At 49.3% G+C, this 24,862-nt stretch overlaps 1 protein-coding gene across 1 annotated transcript in view; it reads right to left on the reverse strand.

Moving 5' to 3' along the window:
• Positions 1-1,440: 1,440 nt before the first annotated feature.
• Positions 1,441-24,862, reverse strand: part of MRPL55 (mitochondrial ribosomal protein L55) — a 24,354-nt gene continuing 932 nt past the window's right edge. The window contains exons 2-4 of the mRNA XM_063924538.1: positions 24,480-24,583; positions 23,111-23,312; positions 1,441-1,659 (exon numbers count right to left, since the gene is read on the reverse strand). Of these exons, the coding sequence (XP_063780608.1) occupies positions 1,507-1,659; positions 23,111-23,312; positions 24,480-24,502 (378 nt within the window). The 5' untranslated portion in view covers positions 24,503-24,583 and the 3' untranslated portion in view covers positions 1,441-1,506. The remainder of the gene's footprint in view (positions 1,660-23,110; positions 23,313-24,479; positions 24,584-24,862) is intronic.

Here is a 24,862-nt window from a genome sequence, read left to right on the forward strand (position 1 = left end):
GGGATGAGGTGAGGTGCAGCTATTTCCATGTGGTTTCCGCGGCAACTCTCCCTCCTCGCGTCTACTTGAATAGACCCCATTAAAAAAGTGATATGTAAATATAACGCACTGCGTTGTGAAAACATAAAAATGGATTATTCTTATATATATTTCTCGCTCTTCATACATGCGATTTAGTCAGCGGATGGTGGGGATCATTCAGACCTGATCGATCGCTAGCGTTTTTTGCAGCGCTACGATCAGGTCAGAACTGGGCATGCCTATGCACCGCAATGCGCAGGCGCGTTGCACGGGTACAAAGCGAATCATTGCTGAGCGATGGATTGTACGAAGAATCCATTCACACAGCCGATTGCAAGGAGATTGACAGGAAGAGGGCGTTTGTGGGCGGTAACTGACCGTTTTCTGGGAGTGTTTGGAAAAATGCAGGCGTGTCCAAGCGTTTGCAGGGCGGCTGTCTGACGTCAATTCCGGGACCGGACAGGCTGAAGTGATCGCAGCGGCTGAGTAAGTTCTGGGCAACTCAGGAACTGCACAAAACTTTTTTGTACCGCTCGGCTGCACATGCGATCGCACACTTGCAAAGCGAAAATACACTCCCCCTATAGGCGGCGACTATCTGATCACAGCGCTGCAATAAGTAGCTAGCGAGCGATAAGGTCTGAATTACCCCCAGAGACCAGAGCACTGCAGCAGAGAAAGCTGAAACAGGATAATCACTATATTGGTAATAGGGAATGAATACATAATTGCAGAAGCGTGAAATAAAGTCGTCTTCCAGGCTTTACTCATGGCGGTGGAGTAATCAGTCATATAAGAATTTGTCTCAGTTGCTCTTCTTGTTTCTGGGGCGTTTAATACTTTGTGGGTTACAGGCTTCAATGCAGCGACAGCAGATCACATGTAACCAGTTCTGTTATATAGAATTTCTATCATAAGCGCGGTTACGCTCTTCTGGCTCTGTGTAAATGTCCTGCGCTACACGTGGGTGTGTCGTTTTTGTGTCTTGTTACAGTTGTTCTGGGTTTTACTGATCAAGTTCAGATTTGGCCCCAGTTCTACAAATTACCTTCATTTATTCTCATCAACGGGATTTGTCTTCTAACAGGTTCTGCAAAGCAAAAGCACAATGTTCCCCCCTATACGAGGAGGTATAGCGATGTCAGATGATGGATTAAGGTCAGGAGGGAAAGTTTATTGTATTCTTACTACACCTGCTGCACAAAGCTTCCATATTCCAAAATCTATTCTTATTATTACAGTCGGCCCGCGCAAAATGAACCTAAGCTCAGACGCAAATTCCATCCAACGCTGGGGCAGCCCCTCTGGTGTCCACCGGATTTGTTACAGGCTCTCCCATATAGGATCTTATTCTAGCCTGGAACAGCATCAGATCGTCAGCAATAATTGTGTGTGTTAATCAAATAAAACCCAAATCACTGTATGTAGAAAACGTTTATTAATTATTCCCACTTGTTAACATTTTAATGTAGATTTTATAAAAAGTTATTTTTTCTTCCAGAATTTACTGTATCGATCCAAATTGGAATCGTCGTAGATGTCCTTTTCCTTTGTGGCGCTGCCCTTCTTGGGCCGATTCCTGAGGCGCAGCCGAACCTTGCGCTGCTCCTCCGACAGTGTGGAAATGTCCAACGGCATCTGGTGAGAGGAGCGAGAAGGAGAAGAGCGTCATATGCAACACACTGATCATTATTATTATTATCCTTTATTTATATGGTGCCACAAGGGTTCCGCAGCGCCCAATTACAGAGTACATAAATACTCAAAACAGGAAAACAGCGACTTACAGTTGATGACAGTATAGGACAAGTACAGGGTAAATACACATAGTTACATCAGCAGATGACACTGGAATAGTATCAGGTGGCAGAAGACTGCTGGAGTTGATGCAGTTGAAGATTATTAAAATAAGATTTTACTTACCGGTAAATCTATTTCTCGTAGTCCGTAGTGGATGCTGGGGACTCCGTAAGGACCATGGGGATAGACGGGCTCCGCAGGAGACATGGGCACTTTAAGAAAGAATTTAGGTTCTGGTGTGCTCTGGCTCCTCCCTCTATGCCCCTCCTCCAGACCTCAGTTAGAGAAACTGTGCCCAGAAGAGCTGACATTACAAGGAAAGGATTTTGGTAATCCAGGGCAAGATTCATACCAGCCACACCAATCACACCGTATAACTTGTGATAAACTTACCCAGTTAACAGTATGAACAACAACAGAGCATCAGGTCCACCCTGATGCAACCATAACATAACCCTTATTGCAGCAATAACTATATACAAGTATTGCAGCAGAATTCCGCACTTGGGACGGGCGCCCAGCATCCACTACGGACTACGAGAAATAGATTTATCGGTAAGTAAAATCTTATTTTCTCTAACGTCCTAGTGGATGCTGGGGACTCCGTAAGGACCATGGGGATTATACCAAAGCTCCCAAACGGGCGGGAGAGTGCGGATGACTCTGCAGCACCGATTGAGCAAACACAAGGTCCTCCTCAGCCAGGATATCAAACTTGTAGAACTTTGCAGAAGTGTTTGAACCTGACCAAGTAGCCGCTCTGCAAAGCTGTAATGCCGAGACCCCTCGGGCAGCCGCCCAAGAAGAGCCCACCTTCCTCGTGGAATGGGCCTTAACTGAATTAGGCAGCGGCAATCCAGCCGCAGAATGAGCCTGCTGAATCGTGTCACAGATCCAGCGAGCAATAGTCTGCTTTGAAGCAGGAGCACCAAGCTTGTTGGAAGCATACAGGATAAACAAAGATTCTGTTTTCCTGACCCTAGCCGTTCTGGCTACATAAACCTTCAAAGCCCTGACCACATCCAGTAACTCGGAATCCTCCAAGTCAGTAGTAGCCACAGGCACCACAATAGGTTGGTTTATATGAAAGGATGAAACCACTTTCGGCAGAAATTGTGGACGGGTCCGCAATTCTGCTCTATCCGCATGGAAAACCAGATAGGGGCTTTTATGTGACAAAGCCGCCAACTCTGACACACGACTAGCCGAAGCCAAGGCTAATAGCATGACCACCTTCCACGTGAGATATTTCAACTCCACCGTTTTGAGTGGTTCAAACCAGTGGGATTTCAGGAAACTCAACACCACGTTAAGATCCCAAGGTGCCACTGGAGGCACAAAAGGGGGCTGAATATGCAGCACCCCCGGAACAACGTCTGAACGTTAGGTAGAGAAGTCAACTCCTTTTGAAAGAAAATGGATAGGGCCGAAATCTGGACCTTAATGGAACCCAATTTTAGGCCCAAATTCACTCCTGACTGTAGTAAGTGAGGGAAACGGCCCAGCTGGAATTCCTCCGTAGGGGCATTCCTGGCCTCACACCAAGCAACATATTTTCGCCATATACAGTGATAATGTTGAGCTGTCACGTCCTTCCTAGCCTTTCTCTGCTAGGATCCGGCGTTCAACCGCCATGCTGTCAAACGCAGCCGCGGTAAGTCTTGGAACAGACAGGGCCCCTGTTGCAACAAGTCCTGTCTTAGAGGAAGAGGCCACGGGTCCTCGGTGAGCATTTCTTGCAGATCTGGATACCAAGTCCTTCGTGGCCAATCTGGAACAATGAGTATTGTTCTCACTCCTCTTTTTCTTATTATTCTCAGCACCTTGGGTATGAGAGGAAGAGGAGGAAATACATAGACCGACTGGAACACCCACGGTGTCACCAGGGCGTCTACAGCTATCGCCTGAGGGTCTCTTGACCTGGCGCAATACCTCTGTAGTTTTTTGTTGAGGCGGGATGCCATCATGTCCACCTGTGGCAGTTCCCACCGACTTGCAATCTGTGCGAAGACTTCCTGATGAAGTCCCCACTCTCCCGGGTGGCGGTCGTGTCTGCTGAGGAAGTCTGCTTCCCAGTTGTCCACCCCGGGATGAACACTGCTGACAGTGCGCTTACGTGATTTTCCGCCCAGGGAAGAATTCTGGTGGCTTCCGCCATCGCCACCCTGCTCCTTGTGCCGCCTTGTCGGTTTACATGAGCCACTGCGGTGATGTTGTCTGACTGAATCAGAACCGGTTGGTCGCGAAGCAGGGTCTCCGCTTGACATAGGGCGTTGTATATGGCCGTTAGTTCCAGGAAGTTGATGTGAAGGCAAGTCTCCTGACTTCACCATAGAACTTGGAAATTTCTTCCCTGTGTGACTGCTCCCCACCCTCGGAGGCTTGCATCCGTGGTCACCAGGACCCAGTCCTGAATGCCGAATCTGCGGCCCTCGAGAAGGTGAGCACTCTGCAGCCACCACTGGAGAGACACCCTGGCCCTGGGGGATAGGGTGATTAACCGATGCATCTGAAGATGTGATCCGGACCACTTGTCCAGTAAGTCCCATTGAACGGTCCTCGCATGGAACCTGCCGAAGGGAATGGCCTCGTATGATGCCACCATCTTTCCCAGGACTCGAGTGCAGAGATGCACTGACACTTGTTTTGGTTTTAATAGGTTCCTGACCAGTGTCATGAGTTCCTGAGCTTTCTCTATCGGGAGATAAACCCTTTTCTGGTCTGTGTCTAGGATCGTGCCTAGGAGAGGCAGATGAGCCGTAGGAACCAACTGCGACTTTGGAATATTTAGAATCCAGCCGTGTTGCCGTAACACTTCCAGAGAAAGTGATACGCTGTTCAGCCACTGCTCTCTTGATCTCGCTTTTATGAGGAGATCGTCCAAGTATGGGATAATTGTGACCCCTTGCTTCCGCAGGAGCACAATCATATCCGCCATTACCATGGTGAATATTCTCGGAGCCGTGGAGAGACCAAACGGCAACGTCTGAAATTGGTAATGACAATCCTGTACCACAAATCTGATGTACGCCTGATGAGGTGGATAAATGGGGACATGAAGGTATGCATCCTTTATGTCCAGAGACACCATAAAATCCCCCCCTTCCAGGCTTGTGATAACCGCTCTCAGCGATTCCATCTTTAACTTGAAGCTTTTCAGGTACATGTTCAGGGATTTTAAATTCAATATGGGTCTGACCGAACCGTCCGGTTTCGGGACTACAAACATGGTCGAATAATAACCCCTTCCTTGTTGAAGGAGGGGAACCTTGACCACCACCTGTTGAAGATACAATTTGTGAATTGCAGTTAACACTATTTCCCTCTCTATGGGGGAAGCTGGCAGGGCCGATTTGAGGTATCGCTGAGGGGGCATCTCCTCGAATTCCAGCTTGTATCCCTGAGACACAATCTCTATAGCCCAGGGATCCAACTGGGAGTGAACCCACCTGTGGCTGAAATTTCGAAGACGTGCCCCCACCGGGCCTAGCTCTGCCTGTGGAGCCCCAGCGTCATGCGGTGGATTTTGTGGAAGCCGGGGAGGACTTCTGTTCCTGGGAACTAGCGGTGTTGTGCAGCTTCTTTCCTCTGCCCCTACCTCTGGCAAGAAAGGACGCACCTCGGACTTTCTTGTTTTTCTGTGATCGAAAGGACTGCATTTGATAATGCGGTGCTCTCTTAGGCTGTGAGGAAACATATGGCAAAAAAAATAAGAATTTACTTACCGATAATTCTATTTCTCGGAGTCCGTAGTGGATGCTGGGGTTCCTGAAAGGACCATGGGGAATAGCGGCTCCGCAGGAGACAGGGCACAAAAAGTAAAGCTTTAGGATCAGGTGGTGTGCACTGGCTCCTCCCCCTATGACCCTCCTCCAAGCCTCAGTTAGGATACTGTGCCCGGACGAGCGTACACAATAAGGAAGGATTTTGAATCCCGGGTAAGACTCATACCAGCCACACCAATCACACTGTACAACCTGTGATCTGAACCCAGTTAACAGTATGATAACAGCGGAGCCTCTGAAAAGATGGCTCACAACAATAATAACCCGATTTTTGTAACTATGTACAAGTAATGCAGATAATCCGCACTTGGGATGGGCGCCCAGCATCCACTACGGACTCCGAGAAATAGAATTATCGGTAAGTAAATTCTTATTTTCTCTATCGTCCTAGTGGATGCTGGGGTTCCTGAAAGGACCATGGGGATTATACCAAAGCTCCCAAACGGGCGGGAGAGTGCGGATGACTCTGCAGCACCGAATGAGAGAACTCCAGGTCCTCCTTAGCCAGGGTATCAAATTTGTAGGATTTTACAAACGTGTTTGCCCCTGACTAAATAGCCGCTCGGCAAAGTTGTAAAGCCGAGACCCCTCGGGCAGCCGCCCAAGATGAGCCCACCTTCCTTGTGGAATGGGCATTTACATATTTTGGCTGTGGCAGGCCTGCCACAGAATGTGCAAGCTGAATTGTATTACACATCCAACTAGCAATAGTCTGCTTAGAAGCAAGAGCACCCAGTTTGTTGGGTGCATACAGGATAACAGCAAGTCAGTTTTCCTGACTCCAGCCGTCCTGGAACCTATACTTTCAGGGCCCTGACAACATCCAGCAACTTGGAGTCCTCCAAGTCCCTAGTAGGCGCAAGGCACCACAATAAGCTGGTTCAGGTGAAACACTGACACCACCTTAGGGAGAGAACTGGGGACGAGTCCGCAGCTCTGCCCTGTCCGAATGGACAAACAGATATGGGCTTTTTTGAGAAAAAACCCACCAATTTGACACTCGCCTGGCCCAGGCCAGGGCCAAGAGCATGGTCACTTTTCATGTGAGATGCTTCAAATCCACAGATTTGACTGGTTTTAAACCAATGTGATTTGAGGAATCCCAGAACTACGTTAAGATCCCACAGTGCCACTGGAGGCACAAAAGGGGGTTGTATATGCAATACTCCCTTGACAAACTTCTGGACTTCAGGAACTGAAGCCAATTCTTTCTGGAAGAAAATCGACAGGGCCGAAATTTGAACCTTAATGGGCCCCAATTTGAGGCCCATAGACACTCCTGTTTGCAGGAAATGCAGGAATCGACCGAGTTGAAATTTCTTCGTGGGGCCTTCCTGGCCTCACACCACGCAACATATTTTCGCCACATGTGGTGATAATGTTGTGCGGTCACCTCCTTCCTGGCTTTGACCAGGGTAGGAATGACCTCTTCCGGAATGCCTTTTTCCCTTAGGATCCGGCGTTCCACCGCCATGCCGTCAAACGCAGCTGCGGTAAGTCTTGGAACAGACATGGTACTTGCTGAAGCAAGTCCCTTCTTAGCGGCAGAGGCCATAAGTCCTCTGTGAGCATCTCTTGAAGTTCCGGGTACCAAGTCCTTCTTGGCCAATCCGGAGCCATGAGTATAGTTCTTACTCCTCTACGTCTTATAATTCTCAGTACCTTAGGTATGAGAAGCAGAGGAGGGAACACATACACCGACTGGTACACCCACGGTGTTACCAGAACGTCCACAGCTATTGCCTGAGGGTCTCTTGACCTGGCGCAATACCTGTCCCGTTTTTTGTTCAGACGGGACGCCATCATGTCCACCTTTGGTATTTCCCAACGGTTCACAATCATGTGGAAAAACTTCCCGATGAAGTTTCCACTCTCCCGGGTGGAGGTCGTGCCTGCTGAGGAAGTCTGCTTCCCAGTTTCCACTCCCGGAATGAAACACTGCTGACAGTGCTATCACATGATTTTCCGCCCAGCGAAAAGTCCTTGCAGTTTTTGCCATTGCCCTCCTGCTTCTTGTGCCGCCCTGTCTGTTTACGTGGGCGACTGCCGTGATGTTTTTCCCACTGGATCAATACCGGCTGACCTTGAAGCAGAGGTCTTGCTAAGCTTAGAGCATTATAAATTTACCCTTAGCTCCAGTATATTTATGTGGAGAAAAGTCTCCAGACTTGATCACACTCCCTGGAAATTTTTTCCTTGTGTGACTGCTCCCCAGCCTCTCGGGCTGGCCTCCGTGGTCACCAGCATCCAATCCTGAATGCCGAATCTGCGGCCCTCTAGAAGATGAGCACTCTGTAACCACCACAGGAGAGACACCCTTGTCCTTGGATATAGGGTTATCCGCTGATGCATCTGAAGATGCGATCCGGACCATTTGTCCAGCAGATCCCATTGAAAAGTTCTTGCGTGAAATCTGCCGAATGGAATTGCTTCGTAGGAAGCCACCATTTTTACCAGGACCCTTGTGCAATGATGCACTGACACTTTTCCTGGTTTTAGGAGGTTCTTGACTAGCTCGGATAACTCCCTGGCTTTCTCTTCCGGGAGAAACACCTTTTTCTGGACTGTGTCCAGAATCATCCCTAGGCACAGCAGACGTGTCGTCAGGATCAGCTGCGATTTTGGAATATTTAGAATCCATCCGTGCTGTTGTAGCAGTATCCGAGATAGTGCTACTCCGACTTCCAACTGTTCCCTGGACTTTGCCCTTATCAGGAGATCGTCCAAGTAAGGGGTAATTAAGACGCCTTTCTTTCGAAGAAGAATCATCATTTCGGCCATTACCTTGGTAAAGACCCGGGGTGCCGTGGACAATCCAAACGGCAGCGTCTGAAACTGACAGTGACAGTTCTATACCACGAACCTGAGGTACCCTTAGTGAGAAGGGCAAATTTGGGACATGGAGGTAAGCATCCCTGATGTCCCGGGACACTATATAGTCCCCTTCTTCCTGGTTCGTTATCACTGCTCTGAGTGACTCCATCTTGATTTGAACCTTTGTAAGTGTTCAAATTTTTTTAGATTTAGAATAGGTCTCACCTAGCCTTCTGGCTTCAGTACCACAATATAGTGTGGAATAATACCCCTTTCCTTGTTGTAGGAGGGGTAATTTGATTATCACCTGCTGGGAATACAGCTTGTGAATTTTTTTCCATACTGCCTCCTTGTCGGAGGGATACCTTGGTAAAGCAGACTTCAGGAGCCTGCGAGGGGGAAACGTTTCGACATTCCAATCTGTACCCCTGGGATACTACTTGTAGGATCCAGGGGTCCTGTACGGTCCCAGCGTCATGCTGAGAGCTTGGCAGAAGCGGTGGAAGGCTTCTGTTCCTGGGAATGGGCTGCCTGCTGCAGTCTTCTTCCCTTTCCTCTATCCCTGGGCAAATATGACTCTTATAGGGACGAAAGGACTGAGGCTGAAAAGACGGTGTCTTTTTCTGCAGAGATGTGACTTAGGGTAAAAACGGTGGATTTTCCAGCAGTTGCCGTGGCCACCAGGTCCGATGGACCGACCCCAAATAACTCCTCTTCCTTTATACGGCAATACACCTTTGTGCCGTTTGGAATCTGCATCACCTGACCACTGTCGTGTCCATAAACATCTTCTGGCAGATATGGACATCGCACTTACTCTTGATGCCAGAGTGCAAATATCCCTCTGTGCATCTCGCATATATAGAAATGCATCCTTTAAATGCTTTATAGTCAATAAAATACTGTCCCTGTCAAGGGTATCAATATTTTTAGTCAGGGAATCCGACCAAGCCACCCCAGCTCTGCACATCCAGGCTGAGGCGATCGCTGGTCGCAGTATAACACCAGTATGTGTGTATATACTTTTATATGATATTTTCCAGCCTCCTGTCAGCTGGCTCCTTGAGGACGGCCCTATCTATCGACGGTACCGCCACTTGTTTTGATAAGCGTGTGAGCGCCTTATCCACCCTAAGGGGTGTTTCCCAACGCGCCCTAACTTCTGGCGGGAAAGGATATACCGCCAATAATTTTCTATCGGGGGGAACCCACGCATCATCACACACTTCATTTAATTTATCTGATTCAGGAAAAACTACAGGTAGTTTTTTCACATCCCACATAATACCCTCTTTTGTGGTACTTGTAGTATCAGAAATATGTAACACCTCCTTCATTGCCCTTAACGTGTGGCCCTAATAAGGAATACGTTTGTTTATTCACCGTCGACACTGGATTCAGTGTCCGTGTCTGTGTCGACCGACTAAGGTAAACGGGCGTTTTAAAACCCCTGACGGTGTTTTTGAGACGTCTGGACCGGTACTAATTGTTTGTCGGCCGTCTCATGTCGTCAACCGACCTTGCAGCGTGTTGACATTATCACGTAATTCCCTAAATAAGCCATCCATTCCGGTGTCGACTCCCTAGAGAGTGACATCACCATTACAGGCAATTGCTCCGCCTCCTCACCAACATCGTCCTCATACATGTCGACACACACGTACCGACACACAGCACACACACAGGGAATGCTCTGATAGAGGACAGGACCCACTAGCCCTTTGGAGAGACAGAGGGAGAGTTTGCCAGCACACACCAAAAAACGCTATAATTATATAGGGACAACCTTATAGAAGTGTTTTCCCTTATAGCATCTTTTTATATATTTCTAACGCCAAATTAGTGCCCCCCCTCTCTGTTTTAACCCTGTTTCTGTAGTGCAGTGCAGGGGAGAGCCTGGGAGCCTTCCCTCCAGCCTTTCTGTGAGGGAAAATGGCGCTGTGTGCTGAGGAGATAGGCCCCGCCCCTTTTTCGGCGGGCTCGTCTCCCGCTCTTCAACGGATTCTGGCAGGGGTTAAATATCTCCATATAGCCCCCGGAGGCTATATGTGAGGTATTTTTTGCCAAAAAAATAAGAATTTACTTACCGATAATTCTATTTCTCGGAGTCCGTAGTGGATGCTGGGGTTCCTGAAAGGACCATGGGGAATAGCGGCTCCGCAGGAGACAGGGCACAAAAAGTAAAGCTTTAGGATCAGGTGGTGTGCACTGGCTCCTCCCCCTATGACCCTCCTCCAAGCCAGTTAGGTACTGTGCCCGGACGAGCGTACACAATAAGGGAGGAATTTTGAATCCCGGGTAAGACTCATACCAGCCACACCAATCACACCGTACAACTTGTGATCTAAACCCAGTTAACAGTATGATAACAGCGGAGCCTCTGAAAAGATGGCTCACAACAATAATAACCCGATTTTTGTAACTATGTACAAGTATTGCAGATAATCCGCACTTGGGATGGGCGCCCAGCATCCACTACGGACTCCGAGAAATAGAATTATCGGTAAGTAAATTCTTATTTTCTCTATCGTCCTAGTGGATGCTGGGGTTCCTGAAAGGACCATGGGGATTATACCAAAGCTCCCAAACGGGCGGGAGAGTGCGGATGACTCTGCAGCACCGAATGAGAGAACTCCAGGTCCTCTTTTGCCAGGATATCAAATTTGTAGAATTTTACAAACGTGTTCTCCCCTGACCACGTAGCTGCTCGGCAGAGTTGTAATGCCGAGACCTCTCGGGCAGCCGCCCAAGATGAGCCCACCTTCCTTGTGGAATGGGCCTTAACCGATTTAGACTGTGGCAGGCCTGCCTCAGAATGTGCAAGTTGAATTGTGTTACAAATCCAACGAGCAATCGACTGCTTAGAAGCAGGCGCACCCAACTTGTTGGGTGCATACAGTATAAACAGCGAGTCAGATTTTCTGACTCCAGCTGTCCTGGAATATATTTTCAGGGCCCTGACAACTTCTAGCAACTTGGAGTCCTCCAAGTCCCTAGTAGGTGCAAGGCACCACAATAAGCTGGTTCAGGTGAAACACTGACACCACCTTAGGGAGAGAACTGGGGACGAGTCCGCAGCTCTGCCCTGTCCGAATGGACAAACAGATATGGGCTTTTTTGAGAAAAAACCACCAATTTGACACTCGCCTGGTCCAGGCCAGGGCCAAGAGCATGGTCACTTTTTATGTGAGATGCTGCAAATCCACATATTTGACTGGTTTTAAACCAATGTGATTTGAGAAATCCCAGAACTACGTTGAGATCCCACAGTGCCACTGGAGGCACAAAAAAGGGGTTTGTATATGCAATACTCCCTTGACAAACTTCTGGACTTCAGGAACTGAAGCCAATTCTTTCTGGAAGAAAATTTACAGGGCCGAATTTGAACCTTAATGGACCCCAATTTGAGGCCCATAGACACTCCTGTTTGCAGGAAATGCAGGAAACGACCGAGTTGAAATTTCTTTGTGGGGCCTTCCTGGCCTCACACCACGCAACAAATTTTCGCCACACGTGGTGATAATGATGTGCGGTCACCTCCTTTCTGGCTTTGACCAGGGTAGGAATGACCTCTTCCGGAATGCCTTTTTTCCCTTAGGATCCGGCTTTCCATCGCCATGCCGACAAACGCAGCTGCGGTAAGTCTTGGAACAGACATGGTACTTGCTGAAGCAAGTCCCTTCTTAGCGGCAGAGGCCATAAGACCTCTGTAAGCATCTCTTGAAGTTCCGGGTACCAAGTCCTTCTTGGCCAATCCGGAGCCATGAGTATAGTTCTTACTCCTCTACGTCTTATAATTCTCAGCACCTTAGGTATGAGAAGCAGAGGAGGGAACACATACACCGACTGGTACACCCACGGTGTTACCAGAACGTCCACATCTATTGCCTGAGGGTCCCTTGACCTGGCGCAATACCTGTCCCGTTTTTTGTTCAGACGGGACGCCATCATGTCCACCTTTGGTATTTCCCAACGGTTTACAATCATGTGGAAAAAACTTCTCAATGAAGTTTCCACTCTCCCGGGTGGAGGTCGTGCTGAGGAAGTCTGCTTCCTAGTTTCCATTCCCGGGATGAAAAACTGCTGACAGTGTTATCACATGATTTTCCGCCCAGCGAAAAGTCCTTGCAGTTTCTGCCATTGCCCTCCTGCTTCTTGTGTCGCCCTGTCTGTTTACGTGGGCGACTGCCGTGATGTTTTTCCCACTGGATCAATACCGGCTGACCTTGAAGCAGAGGTCTTGCTAAGCTTAGAGCATTATAAATTTACCCTTAGCTCCAGTATATTTATGTGGAGAAAAGTCTCCATACTTGATCACACTCCCTGGAAATTTTTCCCTTGTGTGACTGCTCCCCAGCCTCTCAGGCTGGGCTCCGTGGTTACCAGCATCCAATCCTGAATGCCGAATCTGCGGCCCTCTAGAAGATGAGCACTCTATAACCACCACAGGAGAGACACCCTTGTCCTTGGATATTGGGTTATCCGCTGATGCATCTGAAGATGCGATCCGGACCATTTGTCCAGCAGATCCCACTGAAAAGTTCTTACGTGAAATCTGCCGAATGGAATTGCTTCGTAGGAAGCCACCATTTTTACCAGGACCCTTGTGCAATGATGCACTGTTTTTAGGAGGTTCCTGACTTGCTCGGATAACTCCCTGGCTTTCTCTTCCGGGAGAAACACCTTTTTCTGGACTGTGTCCAGAATCATCCCTAGGCACAGCAGACGTGTCGTCGGGATCAGCTGCGATTTTGGAATATTTAGAATCCACCCGTGCTGATTGTAGCAGTATCCGAGATAGTGCTACTCCGACCTCCAACTGTTCCCTGGACTATGCCCCTATCAGGAGATCGTCCAAGTAAGGGATAATTAAGACGCCTTTTCTTCGAAGAAGAATCATCAATTCGGCCATTACCTTGGTAAAGACCCCGGGGTGCCGTGGACAATCCAAACGGCAGCGTCTGAAACTGATAGTGACAGTTCTGCACCACGAACCTGAGGTACCCTTAGTGAGAAGGGCAAATTTGGGACATAGAGGTAAGCATCCCTGATGTCCCGGGACACTATATAGTCCCCTTCTTCCTGGTTCGTTATCACTGCTCTGAGTGACTTCATCTTAATTTGAACCTTTGTAAGTGTGGCTTCAGTACCACAATATAGTGTGGAATAATACCCCTTTTCTGTAGTAGGAGGGGTAATTTAATTGTCACCTGCTGGGAACACAGCTTGTGAATTTTTTCCCATACTACCTCCTTGTCGGAGGGAGACTTGGTAAAGCAGACTTCAGGAGCCTGCGAAGGGGAAACGTCTCGACATTCCCATCTGTACCCCCGGGATACTACTTGTAGGATCCAGGGGTCCTGTACGGTCTCAGCGCCATGCTGAGAACTTGTCAGACGCGGTGGAACGCTTCTGTTCCTGGGAATAGGCTGCCTGTTGCAGTCTTCTTCCCTTTCCTCTATCCCTGGGCAGATATGATCTTATAGGGACGAGAGGACTGAGGCTGAAAAGACGGTGTCTTTTTCTGCAGAGATGTGACTTAGGGTAAAAAACGGTGGATTTTCCAGCAGTTGCCGTGACCACCAGGTCCGATGGACCGACCCCAAACAAGTCCTCTTCCTTTATACGGCCATACTGTGCCGTTTGGAATCTGCATCACCTGACCACTGTCGTGTCCATAACATCTTCTGGCAGTTATGGACATCGCGTTTATTCATGATGCCAGAGTGCAAATATCCCTCTGTGCATCTCGCATATATAGAAATGCTCTATAGTCAATAAAATACTGTCCCTGTCAAGGGTATCAATATTTTTAGTCAGGGAATCCGACCAAGCCACCCTAGCTCTGCACATCCAGGCTGAGGCGATCGCTGGCCGCAGTATAACACCAGTATGTGTGTATATACTTTTTATTATATTTTCCAGCCTTGTCAGCTGGTCCTTGAGGACGGCCCTATCTATAGACGGTACCGCCACTTGTTTTGATAAGCGTGTGAGCGCCTTATCCACCTTAAGGGGTGTTTCCCAACGCGCCCTAACTTCTGGCGGGAAAGGGTATACCGCCCATAATTTTCTATCGGGGGGAACCCACGCATCATCACACACTTTATTTAATTTATCTGATTCAGGAAAAACTATGGTAGTTTTTTCACATCCCACATAATACCCTCTTTTGTGGTACTTGTAGTATCAGAAATACGTAACACCTCCTTCATTGCCTTTAACGTGTGGCCCTAATAAGGAATACGTTTGTTTATTCACCGTCGACACTGGATTCAGTGTCCCTGTCTGTGTCTGTGTCGACCGACTAAAGTAAACGGGCGTTTTAAAACCCTTGACGGTGTTTTTGAGACGTCTGGACCGTACTAATTGTTTGTCGGCCGTCTCATGTCGTCAACCGACCTTGCAGCGTGTTGACATTATCACGTAATTTCCTAAATAAGCCATCCATTCCGGTGTCGACTCCCTAGAGAGTGACATCACCATTACAGGCAATTTGCTCCGCCTCCTCACCAACATCGTCCTCCTACCTGTCGACACACACGTACCGACACACAGCACACACACAGGGAATGCTCTGATAGAGGACAGGACCCACTAGCCCTTTGGAGAGACAGAGGGAGAGTTTGCCAGCACACACCAAAAACGCTATAATTATATAGGGACAACCTTATATAAGTGTTTTCCCTTATAGCATCTTAATATATATATAAGCATATCGCCAAATTAGTGCCCCCCCTCTCTGTTTTAACCCTGTTTCTGTAGTGCAGTGCAGGGGAGAGCCTGGGAGCCTTCCCTCCAGCCTTTCTGTGAGGGAAAATGGCGCTGTGTGCTGAGGAGATAGGCCCCGCCCCTTTTTCGGCGGCCTCGTCTCCCGCTCTTAACGGATTCTGGCAGGGGTTAAATATCTCCATATAGCCTCCGGAGGCTATATGTGAGGTATTTTTAGCCAAAATAGGTATTCATTTGCCTCCCAGGGCGCCCCCCTCCCAGCGCCCTGCACCCTCAGTGACTGCCGTGTGAAGTGTGCTGAGAGGAAAATGGCGCACAGCTGCAGTGCTGTGCGCTACCTTTAGAAGACTGAGGAGTCTTCTGCCGCCGATTCTGGACCTCTTCTTACTTCAGCATCTGCAAGGGGGCCGGCGGCAAGGCTCCGGTGACCATCCAGGCTGTACCTGTGATCGTCCCTCTGGAGCTGATGTCCAGTAGCCAAGAAGCCAATCCATCCTGCACGCAGGTGAGTTCACTTCTTCTCCCCTAAGTCCCTCGTTGCAGTGATCCTGTTGCCAGCAGGACTCACTGTAAAATAAAAAACCTAAGCTAAACTTTCCTAAGCAGCTCTTTAGGAGAGCCACCTAGATTGCACCCTTCTCGGCCGGGCACAAAATCTAACTGGCTTGGAGGAGGGTCATAGGGGGAGGAGCCAGTGCACACCACCTGATCCTAAAGCTTTACTTTTTGTGCCCTGTCTCCTGCGGAGCCGCTATTCCCCATGGTCCTTTCAGGAACCCCAGCATCCACTAGGACGATAGAGAAATAGGTTTACATTGCCTCCCAGGGCGCCCCCCTCCCAGCGCCCTGCACCCTCAGTGACTGCCGTGTGAAGTGTGCTGAGAGCAATGGCGCACAGCTGCAGTGCTGTGCGCTACCTTAAGAAGACTGAGGAGTCTTCTGCCGCCGATTCTGGACCTTCTTCTCTTTTCAGCATCTGCAAGGGGGCCGGCGGCGAGGCTCCGGTGACCATCCAGGCTGTACCTGTGATCGTCCCTCTGGAGCTAATGTCCAGTAGCCAAAGAAGCCAATCCATCCTGCACGCAGGTGAGTTCACTTCTTCTCCCCTAAGTCCCTCGTTGCAGTGATCCTGTTGCCAGCAGGACTCACTGTAAAATAAAAAACCTAAGCTAAACTTTTCTAAGCAGCTCTTTAGGAGAGCCACCTAGATTGCACCCTTCTCGGCCGGGCACAAAAATCTAACTGAGGCTTGGAGGAGGGTCATAGGGGGAGGAGCCAGTGCACACCACCTGATCCTAAAGCTTTACTTTTTGTGCCCTGTCTCCTGCGGAGCCGCTATTCCCCATGGTCCTTTCAGGAACCCCAGCATCCACTAGGACGATAGAGAAATTTACTTTCCGGCAGTAGCTGTGGAGACCAGGTCCGAGAAACCGTCCCCAAATAATTCCTCACCCTTGTAAGGTAAAACCTCCATGTGCCTTTTTGAGTCGGCATCACCTGTCCATTGCCGAGTCCACAGGACCCTTCTGGCAGAAATTGACATTGCGTTTATTCTAGAACCCAGCATACTAATGTCTCTTTGAGCATCTCTCATATATAGGACAGTGTCTTTAATATGCCCCAAGGTCAACAATATAGTATCCTTGTCTAAGGTATCATATTCCTCAAATAAGGTATCCGTCCATGCTGCTACAGCACTACACACCCAGGCCGACGCGATCGCCGGCCTCAGCAAGGTACCCGAATGTGTATAAATGGACTTCAGGGTAACCTCCTGTTTGCGATCCGCAGCATCTTTGAGGGTAGCCGTATCCTGTGACGGCAGGGCTACCTTCTTGGACAAGCGTGTTAAAGCCTTGTCCACCCTAGGGGAGGATTCCCATCGTAACCTGTCCGTTGGCGGGAAAGGATACGCCATAAGAATCCTTTTGGAGATCTGCAGTTTTTTATCTGGAGATTCCCAAGCTTTTTCACACAACTCATTCAGTTCGTGTGAGGGGGGAAAGGTTACCTCCGGCTTCTTTCCCTTATACATATACACCATCGTGTCAGGGACTGGGGTTTCCTCTGTGATGTGCAACACATCCTTAATTGCTATAATCATATAACGGATGGATTTAGCCAATTTTGGCTGTAACTTTGCATCATCGTAATCGACACTGGAGTCGGAATCCATGTCGGTATCTGTGTCAACAATTTGGGATAGTGGGCGCTTCTGAGACCCTGACGGCCTCTGCGACATAGGATCAGGCACGGGTTGAGACCCTGACTGTCCGAGGCTTCAGTTTTTTCTAACCTTTTATGCAAGGAATTAACATTATCATTTAAAACCTTCCACATATCCATCCAATCAGGTGTCGGCGGAGACACCACATTCATTTGCTCCCGCTCTGCTTCCACATAGCCTTCCTCGTCAAACATGTCGACACAAGCGTACCGACACACCACACACACAGGGAATGCCCTTTTTGAAGACAGTTCCCCCACGAGGCCCTTTGGAGAGACAGAGAGAGAGAGTATGCCAGCACACACCCCAGCGCTATAAACCCAGGAATAACACAGTAACTTAATGTTAACCCAGTAGCTGCTGTTTATATTGATTTTTGCGCCTAATTATGTGCCCCCCCTCTCTTTTTACCCTCTTCTACCGTGTATCTGCAGGGGAGAGCCTCAGGTGCTTCCTCTCAGCGGAGCTGTGGAGAAAAAATGGCGCTGGTGAGTGCTGAGGAAGAAGCCCCGCCCCCTTGACGGCGGGCTTCTGTCCCGCTTAAATATGCATTTTCTTGGCGGGGGCTCATACATATATACAGTGCCCAACTGTATATATGTTTACTTTTGCCAAAAAGAGGTCCAAATGCTGCCCAGGGCGCCCCCCCCCCCCTGCTCCCTGCACCCTTACAGTGACCGGAGTATGTGGGTGTAGTGTGGGAGCAATGGCGCACAGCTGCAGTGCTGTGCGTTACCTCAGTGAAGAACGAAGTCTTCTGCCGCCGATTTGAAGTCTTCTTGCTTCTCATACTCACCCGGCTTCTGTCTTCCGGCTCTGCGATCGGACGGCGAGGGCGAGATCCTGCGTACGATCCCTCTGGAGCTAATGGTGTCCAGTAGCCTAAGAAGCAGGACCTAGCTTCAGAGAGTAGGGCTGCTTCTCTCCCCTCAGTCCCACGATGCAGGGAGTCTGTTGCCAGCAGAGCTCCCTGAAAATAAAAAACCTAACAAAATACTTTCTCTCAGCAAACTCAGGAGAGCTCTCTGAACAGCACCCAGCTCGTCTGGGCACAGTATCAAACTGAGGTCTGGAGGAGGGGCATAGAGGGAGGAGCCAGAGCACACCAGAACCTAAATTCTTTCTTAAAGTGCCCATGTCTCCTGCGGAGCCCGTCTATCCCCATGGTCCTTACGGAGTCCCCAGCATCCACTAGGACGTTAGAGAAAGCAAGAAAAGGATAAGCACACGAGGGAAGAGGGCCCTGCTCGTGAGAGCTTACATTCTAAAGGGGTAAGATGGCTGGAATCCTTTCTAAGAGTTCAGTAAGATCACTGACGACATTGTCCACTTTTGGACATCCCCTTTTTAATAAATTCTCCCACCCATGAATAGCAAACAGAGAACCCCCGTGGTGACCTCCATGTTACCTGAATGTCACTGTAATACCCATTTCATCCACACTGTGTCACCAGAGCGTAGAGATGACTGAGGGCAACACTCAGGGTGATCTCTCCGTTTCAGGTGGTGGGGTAAGTCTAGAGCAGTGGTTCTCAAACTCGGTCCTCGGGACCACACACAGTGCATGTTTTGCAGGTGACCCAGCAAGTGCACAGGTGAATTAATTACTCACTGACACATTTTAAAAGGTCCACAGGTGGCGCTAATTATTTCACTTGCGATTTTGTGAGGAGACCTGCAAAACATGCACCGTGTGGGGTCCTGAGGACCGAGTTTGAGAACCTGTGATCTAGAGGACCGAACGCTTTAAAAATAAAAGGTTACAGTGCAGCTACAATAAATGTTCCCTCACTGTGTACACAGAATTTACCAGTTACACATGAGAAATGTTCAGGGAATTAAGGGTCTAATTTAAAAGTAGTATATCAGACTAGTGACTCGCCATGTTGTTGCAGGTTTTCTTTCTTTCCCATCTCTGTCCCCCTCCCCCATATTTCTGTCCTGCAGCCTCCATCTTTCTCTCATCTCTGTCCCACTCCCCCATATTTCTGTCCTGCAGCCTCCATCTTTCTCTCATCTCTGTCCCCCTCCCCCATATTTCTGTCCTGCAGCCTCCATCTTTCTCTCATCTCTGTCCCCCTCCCCCATATTTCCGTCCTGCAGCCTCCATCTTTATCTCATCTCTGTCCCCCTCCCCCATATTTCTGTCTTGCAGCCTCCATCTTTCTCTCATCTCTGTCCCCCTCCCCCATATTTCCGTCCTGCAGCCTCCATCTTTCTCTCATCTCTGTCCCCCTCCCCCATATTTCCGTCCTGCAGCCTCCATCTTTCTCTCATCTCTGTCCCCCTCCCCCATATTTCCGTCCTGCCGCCTCCATCTTTCTCTCATCTCTGTCCCCCTCCCCCATATTTCCGTCCTGCCGCCTCCATCTTTCTCTCATCTCTGTCCCCCTCCCCCATATTTCCGTCCTGCCGCCTCCATCTTTCTCTCATCTCTGTCCCCCTCCCCCATATTTCCGTCCTGCCGCCTCCATCTTTCTCTCATCTCTGTCCCCCTCCCCCATATTTCCGTCCTGCAGCCTCCATCTTTCTCTCATCTCTGTCCCCCTCCCCCATATTTCCGTCCTGCAGCCTCCATCTTTCTCTCATCTCTGTCCCCCTCCCCCATATTTCCGTCCTGCAGCCTCCATCTTTCTCTCATCTCTGTCCCCCTCCCCCATATTTCCGTCCTGCAGCCTCCATCTTTCTCTCATCTCTGTCCCCCTCCCCCATATTTCCGTCCTGCAGCCTCCATCTTTCTCTCATCTCTGTCCCCCTCCCCCATATTTCCGTCCTGCAGCCTCCATCTTTCTCTCATCTCTGTCCCCTCCCCCATATTTCTGTCCTGCAGCCTCCATCTTTCTCTCATCTCTGTCCCCCTCCCCCATATTTCCGTCCTGCAGCCTCCATCTTTCTCTCATCTCTGTCCCCCTCCCCCATATTTCCGTCCTGCAGCCTCCATCTTTCTCTCATCTCTGTCCCCCTCCCCCATATTTCCGTCCTGCAGCCTCCATCTTTCTCTCATCTCTGTCCCCCTCCCCCATATTTCCGTCCTGCAGCCTCCATCTTTCTCTCATCTCTGTCCCCCTCCCCCATATTTCCGTCCTGCAGCCTCCATCTTTCTCTCATCTCTGTCCCCCTCCCCCATATTTCTGTCTTGCAGCCTCCATCTTTCTCTCATCTCTGTCCCCCTCCCCCATATTTCCGTCCTGCAGCCTCCATCTTTCTCTCATCTCTGTCCCCCTCCCCCATATTTCCGTCCTGCAGCCTCCATCTTTCTCTCATCTCTGTCCCCCTCCCCCATATTTCTGTCCTGCAGCCTCCATCTTTCTCTCATCTCTGTCCCCCTCCCCCATATTTCCGTCCTGCAGCCTCCATCTTTCTCTCATCTCTGTCCCCCTCCCCCATATTTCCGTCCTGCAGCCTCCATCTTTCTCTCATCTCTGTCCCCCTCCCCCATATTTCCGTCCTGCAGCCTCCATCTTTCTCTCATCTCTGTCCCCCTCCCCCATATTTCCGTCCTGCAGCCTCCATCTTTCTCTCATCTCTGTCCCCCTCCCCGATATTTCCGTCCTGCAGCCTCCATCTTTCTCTCATCTCTGTCCCCCTCCCCCATATTTCCGTCCTGCAGCCTCCATCTTTCTCTCATCTCTGTCCCCCTCCCCCATATTTCCGTCCTGCAGCCTCCATCTTTCTCTCATCTCTGTCCCCCTCCCCCATATTTCCGTCCTGCCGCCTCCATCTTTCTCTCATCTCTGTCCCCCTCCCCCATATTTCCGTCCTGCAGCCTCCATCTTTCTCTCATCTCTGTCCCCCTCCCCCATATTTCTGTCCTGCAGCCTCCATCTTTCTCTCATCTCTGTCCCCCTCCCCCATATTTCTGTCCTGCAGCCTCCATCTTTCTCTCATCTCTGTCCCCCTCCCCCATATTTCCGTCCTGCAGCCTCCATCTTTCTCTCATCTCTCTCCCCCATATTTCCGTCCTGCAGCCTCCATCTTTCTCTCATCTCTGTCCCCCTCCCCCATATTTCCGTCCTGCCGCCTCCATCTTTCTCTCATCTCTGTCCCCCTCCCCCATATTTCCGTCCTGCAGCCTCCATCTTTCTCTCATCTCTGTCCCCCTCCCCCATATTTCTGTCCTGCAGCCTCCATCTTTCTCTCATCTCTGTCCCCCTCCCCCATATTTCTGTCCTGCAGCCTCCATCTTTCTCTCATCTCTGTCCCCCTCCCCCATATTTCCGTCCTGCAGCCTCCATCTTTCTCTCATCTCTGTCCCTCTCCCCCCATGTCTCTCTCTGCCATCTCTGTTCTCCTACACTTCCATCTCTCCCTTACTTCGGTCGCCACAACCTCCTACAGAAGTAGAGACCCTCCGGTCATTGCCCCGACCGGCACCCTGCTGCTACACTGACATGTGAGAAGATTATATTTATAGATATCATCTCCTGGACACCGAAACAAAGAACATGTATATGGGTCATTCCATGAAATGCAGGACACAATACATGCACACAACCGCTAACATTTTACTATATTTATGCTGCTAAAAGATCGTCATATATTGGGCCTCATTCAGACCCGACCGCTCGCTAGCTATTTTTAGCAGCGGTGCGATCAGGTCAGTACTGCGCATGCGTATGCACCGCAATGCGCAGGCGCGTCGTACGGGTACAAAGCGGCTCGTTGCTGTGCAATGGATTTAACGAAGAATCCATTTGCACGGGCGATCGCAAGGAGATTGACAGAAAGAGGGCGTTTGTGGGTGGCAACTGACCGTTTTCCGGGAGTGGTTGGGGAAACACAGGCGTGCAGGGCGGGTGTCTGACGTCAGTTCCGGGACCGGACAGGCTGAAGTGATCGCAGCGGCTGAGTAAGTTCTGGGCAACTCAGAAACTGCACAAAACTTTTTTGTACCGCTCGGCTACACATGCGTTCGCACACTTGCAAAGCTAAAATACACTCCCCTGTAGGCGGCAACTATGCGAACGCAGGACTGCAAAAAAGCCCTAGCGATCGATCAGGTCTGAATTAGGCCCAATGTGTTATAACTGAAAATCTATATATTTATCGCATTTATATCAGAGCCCTGTGACTGGGGGACAGAACTGTAACGTGAGTCACATCCATATGTAACATGAGTCACAGTCAAAATTGAAGTATAGTTTGGTTAACATTCAGTTTGTTTGTCTGTGTCAGTCATAAGTGTAGGGTCTTATACGTGTATAGTATAACAATCATATTGTGAAAATCATTAGGAGAGCGGTTTAAATAAATCTATAAGTCTTCTCGGTTCCTGCGTCCATTCTGTTGTAACAGGAGTCGCGCATATGAACAATAAAATGTAACTACTGAGAGTGTGCGTTTTTTCTATTCTAAGCATTAATAACTACATACCCCGTATATTATTGTCATCGTTTTTAAATGTTGAATTACAGCTTCATTTGTGTGTGTGTGGTGCTTTGAGACCACTAAAAATGAACATGACATGTAACGTGAGTCACACGGAATGATCCATACGCTAATTTACATATCTATATAGAGATGAGTGGGTTCGGTTTTACTCGGAATTACTCGGTTCTCAAAACGGCATCTTATTGGCTCACGGATGTCTCGTGTTTTGAATAAGCAATAAGATGCCGTTTTGAGAACCGAGTAAATCCGAGTAAAACCCGAACCCGCTCATATCTAATCTACACGGGACAGCTGAAGATTGACAGAGGAAGCATTTATAAAGTAGACGGGGGCATCTTACAGTCAGCAGCCTGCGCGGCTCCTTATACTGGATGGAGATGGTTGATCCGTCCGGCTGCACCAGCAGAACCGGATACGTCCTCAGATAAGCCTTCCTGCCGGACCGCCCCGTGCAGGCTCTGTTTGAGTTCTGCAGCTCGGCCGCCGTGTGCAGCGGATGGGAGGCTGGGAGAAGACTCCTGTGTGCGATGTTCTGCAGAGAGCTGAAACATACAGAGGGGGATCAGCGATACAAAATCATTCAGGGGGCAATAGGAGTCGGAACACGTGTTCATGCAAAATACATAATAAGAGAGAAGACGGGAAAAGAAGAACGCACTCAGGTGGCCAGTATCATGACATGATGGTTGCTGGAGAAACACCGATTAAAATAATTATCTTTAATAGTAAACGGACGACAGGACATACCCGCAGACTATTATTCCCGGCATCACATTACAGGTCATCTTACATAGTGGTGTGCGTGTACAGAGTACACTAATAGCCGTTCACCCCGATGTATGATGTCAGCAAGCATGTGACGCCACCGCTGAAACCTATGGAGGCCATGTAACATACACCTAGATCCGTAACTGACCGGCGTAGTCTAAGGGTGGGTGAACACTAGCACGATGTCCGGACGATTTAAATCATCTACATTGTGCACTACTGCGCACTCCCGTGGGCCACACAAAATCTTCTGGTTGGCCATGCTGCATAGCCAACCCGGAAGAAATCGCGTGCGACCCAAGACTAATGACGGACGGAACAAGACTCCTTCTGTCGCTCATTACATCGGGCTAGTGTGTACTGGCAATCTGGCATGGTGCGGGGGAAAAGGAAAACCGCCCCATCGGCCCAACTGCCAGTCATCCTAATGTGTTCTCACCCTTAAATGGGGAGGGTAGAAGTCATACAGGGGGGAATTCAATTGTTTTTTCATCCCCTCTCACGCCCAATCTCCCATCTAAAGTGTCTACAATAAATTCCTTGTACTGACGAGTAACGGACCCCTTGATATAACAGACGTGTGCTTTTCCTTCTCTCAAACCATCTTCTCCTCCATAATCCCTTCCACGACACCAAATCCCTCGGTTCTTGTCACCCTGATACTTATGCAGCTATGTGTATATACCCTGTACTTATCCTATATTATCTTCACCTGTAAGTCACTGTTTTCCTGTTTTGATTATGTGCATATGTACTCTGTAATTGGGCGCTGCGGAACCCTTGTGGCGCCATATAAAGGATAATAGTAATGGGTTCATTGGGAATAATGGTTCTCACTTTGCTCCCTACATTTGTATTTCTGACGCAGCGCACAATAAGGACACCAGTGTACACAAGCCCGATGTCAGGACACAACATGGGATATCCCTGTAACAGGTTACCGGAGAAATGCGTGCAAAGCCATTGCCGCTCCTCACAGAGTCCCCGCTGTCAGCTGATCGTCACTCTTTATATCCCCGCACAGCCCCAAGCATCGCAGGTAGACCTGAAACAGGGAAGACCGCAGTTCACCAATGCTATATATACATGTGTGCGAGCATTTAGGGATTCATCCACATTAAATATTAGCAGGAGACTAAAGCCAATCAGCAGTTCCCTGCGCTGCAGCCCAACAGGTGACGCCCCCGCTACCCCCTGCCACTTGTAGCACCCAGGCAACAGCAGCAGGAGAGGCTGCCAGGGCATGCTGGGACTTGTGGCTCCCCAGCTGCAGGAGAGGCTGTGTGGGAATGCTGGGACTTGTGTCTCTCCAGCAGCAGTAGAA

The sequence above is a fragment of the Pseudophryne corroboree genome, chromosome 5 (genome assembly GCF_028390025.1).
Source record: "Pseudophryne corroboree isolate aPseCor3 chromosome 5, aPseCor3.hap2, whole genome shotgun sequence".
Taxonomy (NCBI): Eukaryota; Metazoa; Chordata; class Amphibia; order Anura; family Myobatrachidae; genus Pseudophryne; species Pseudophryne corroboree.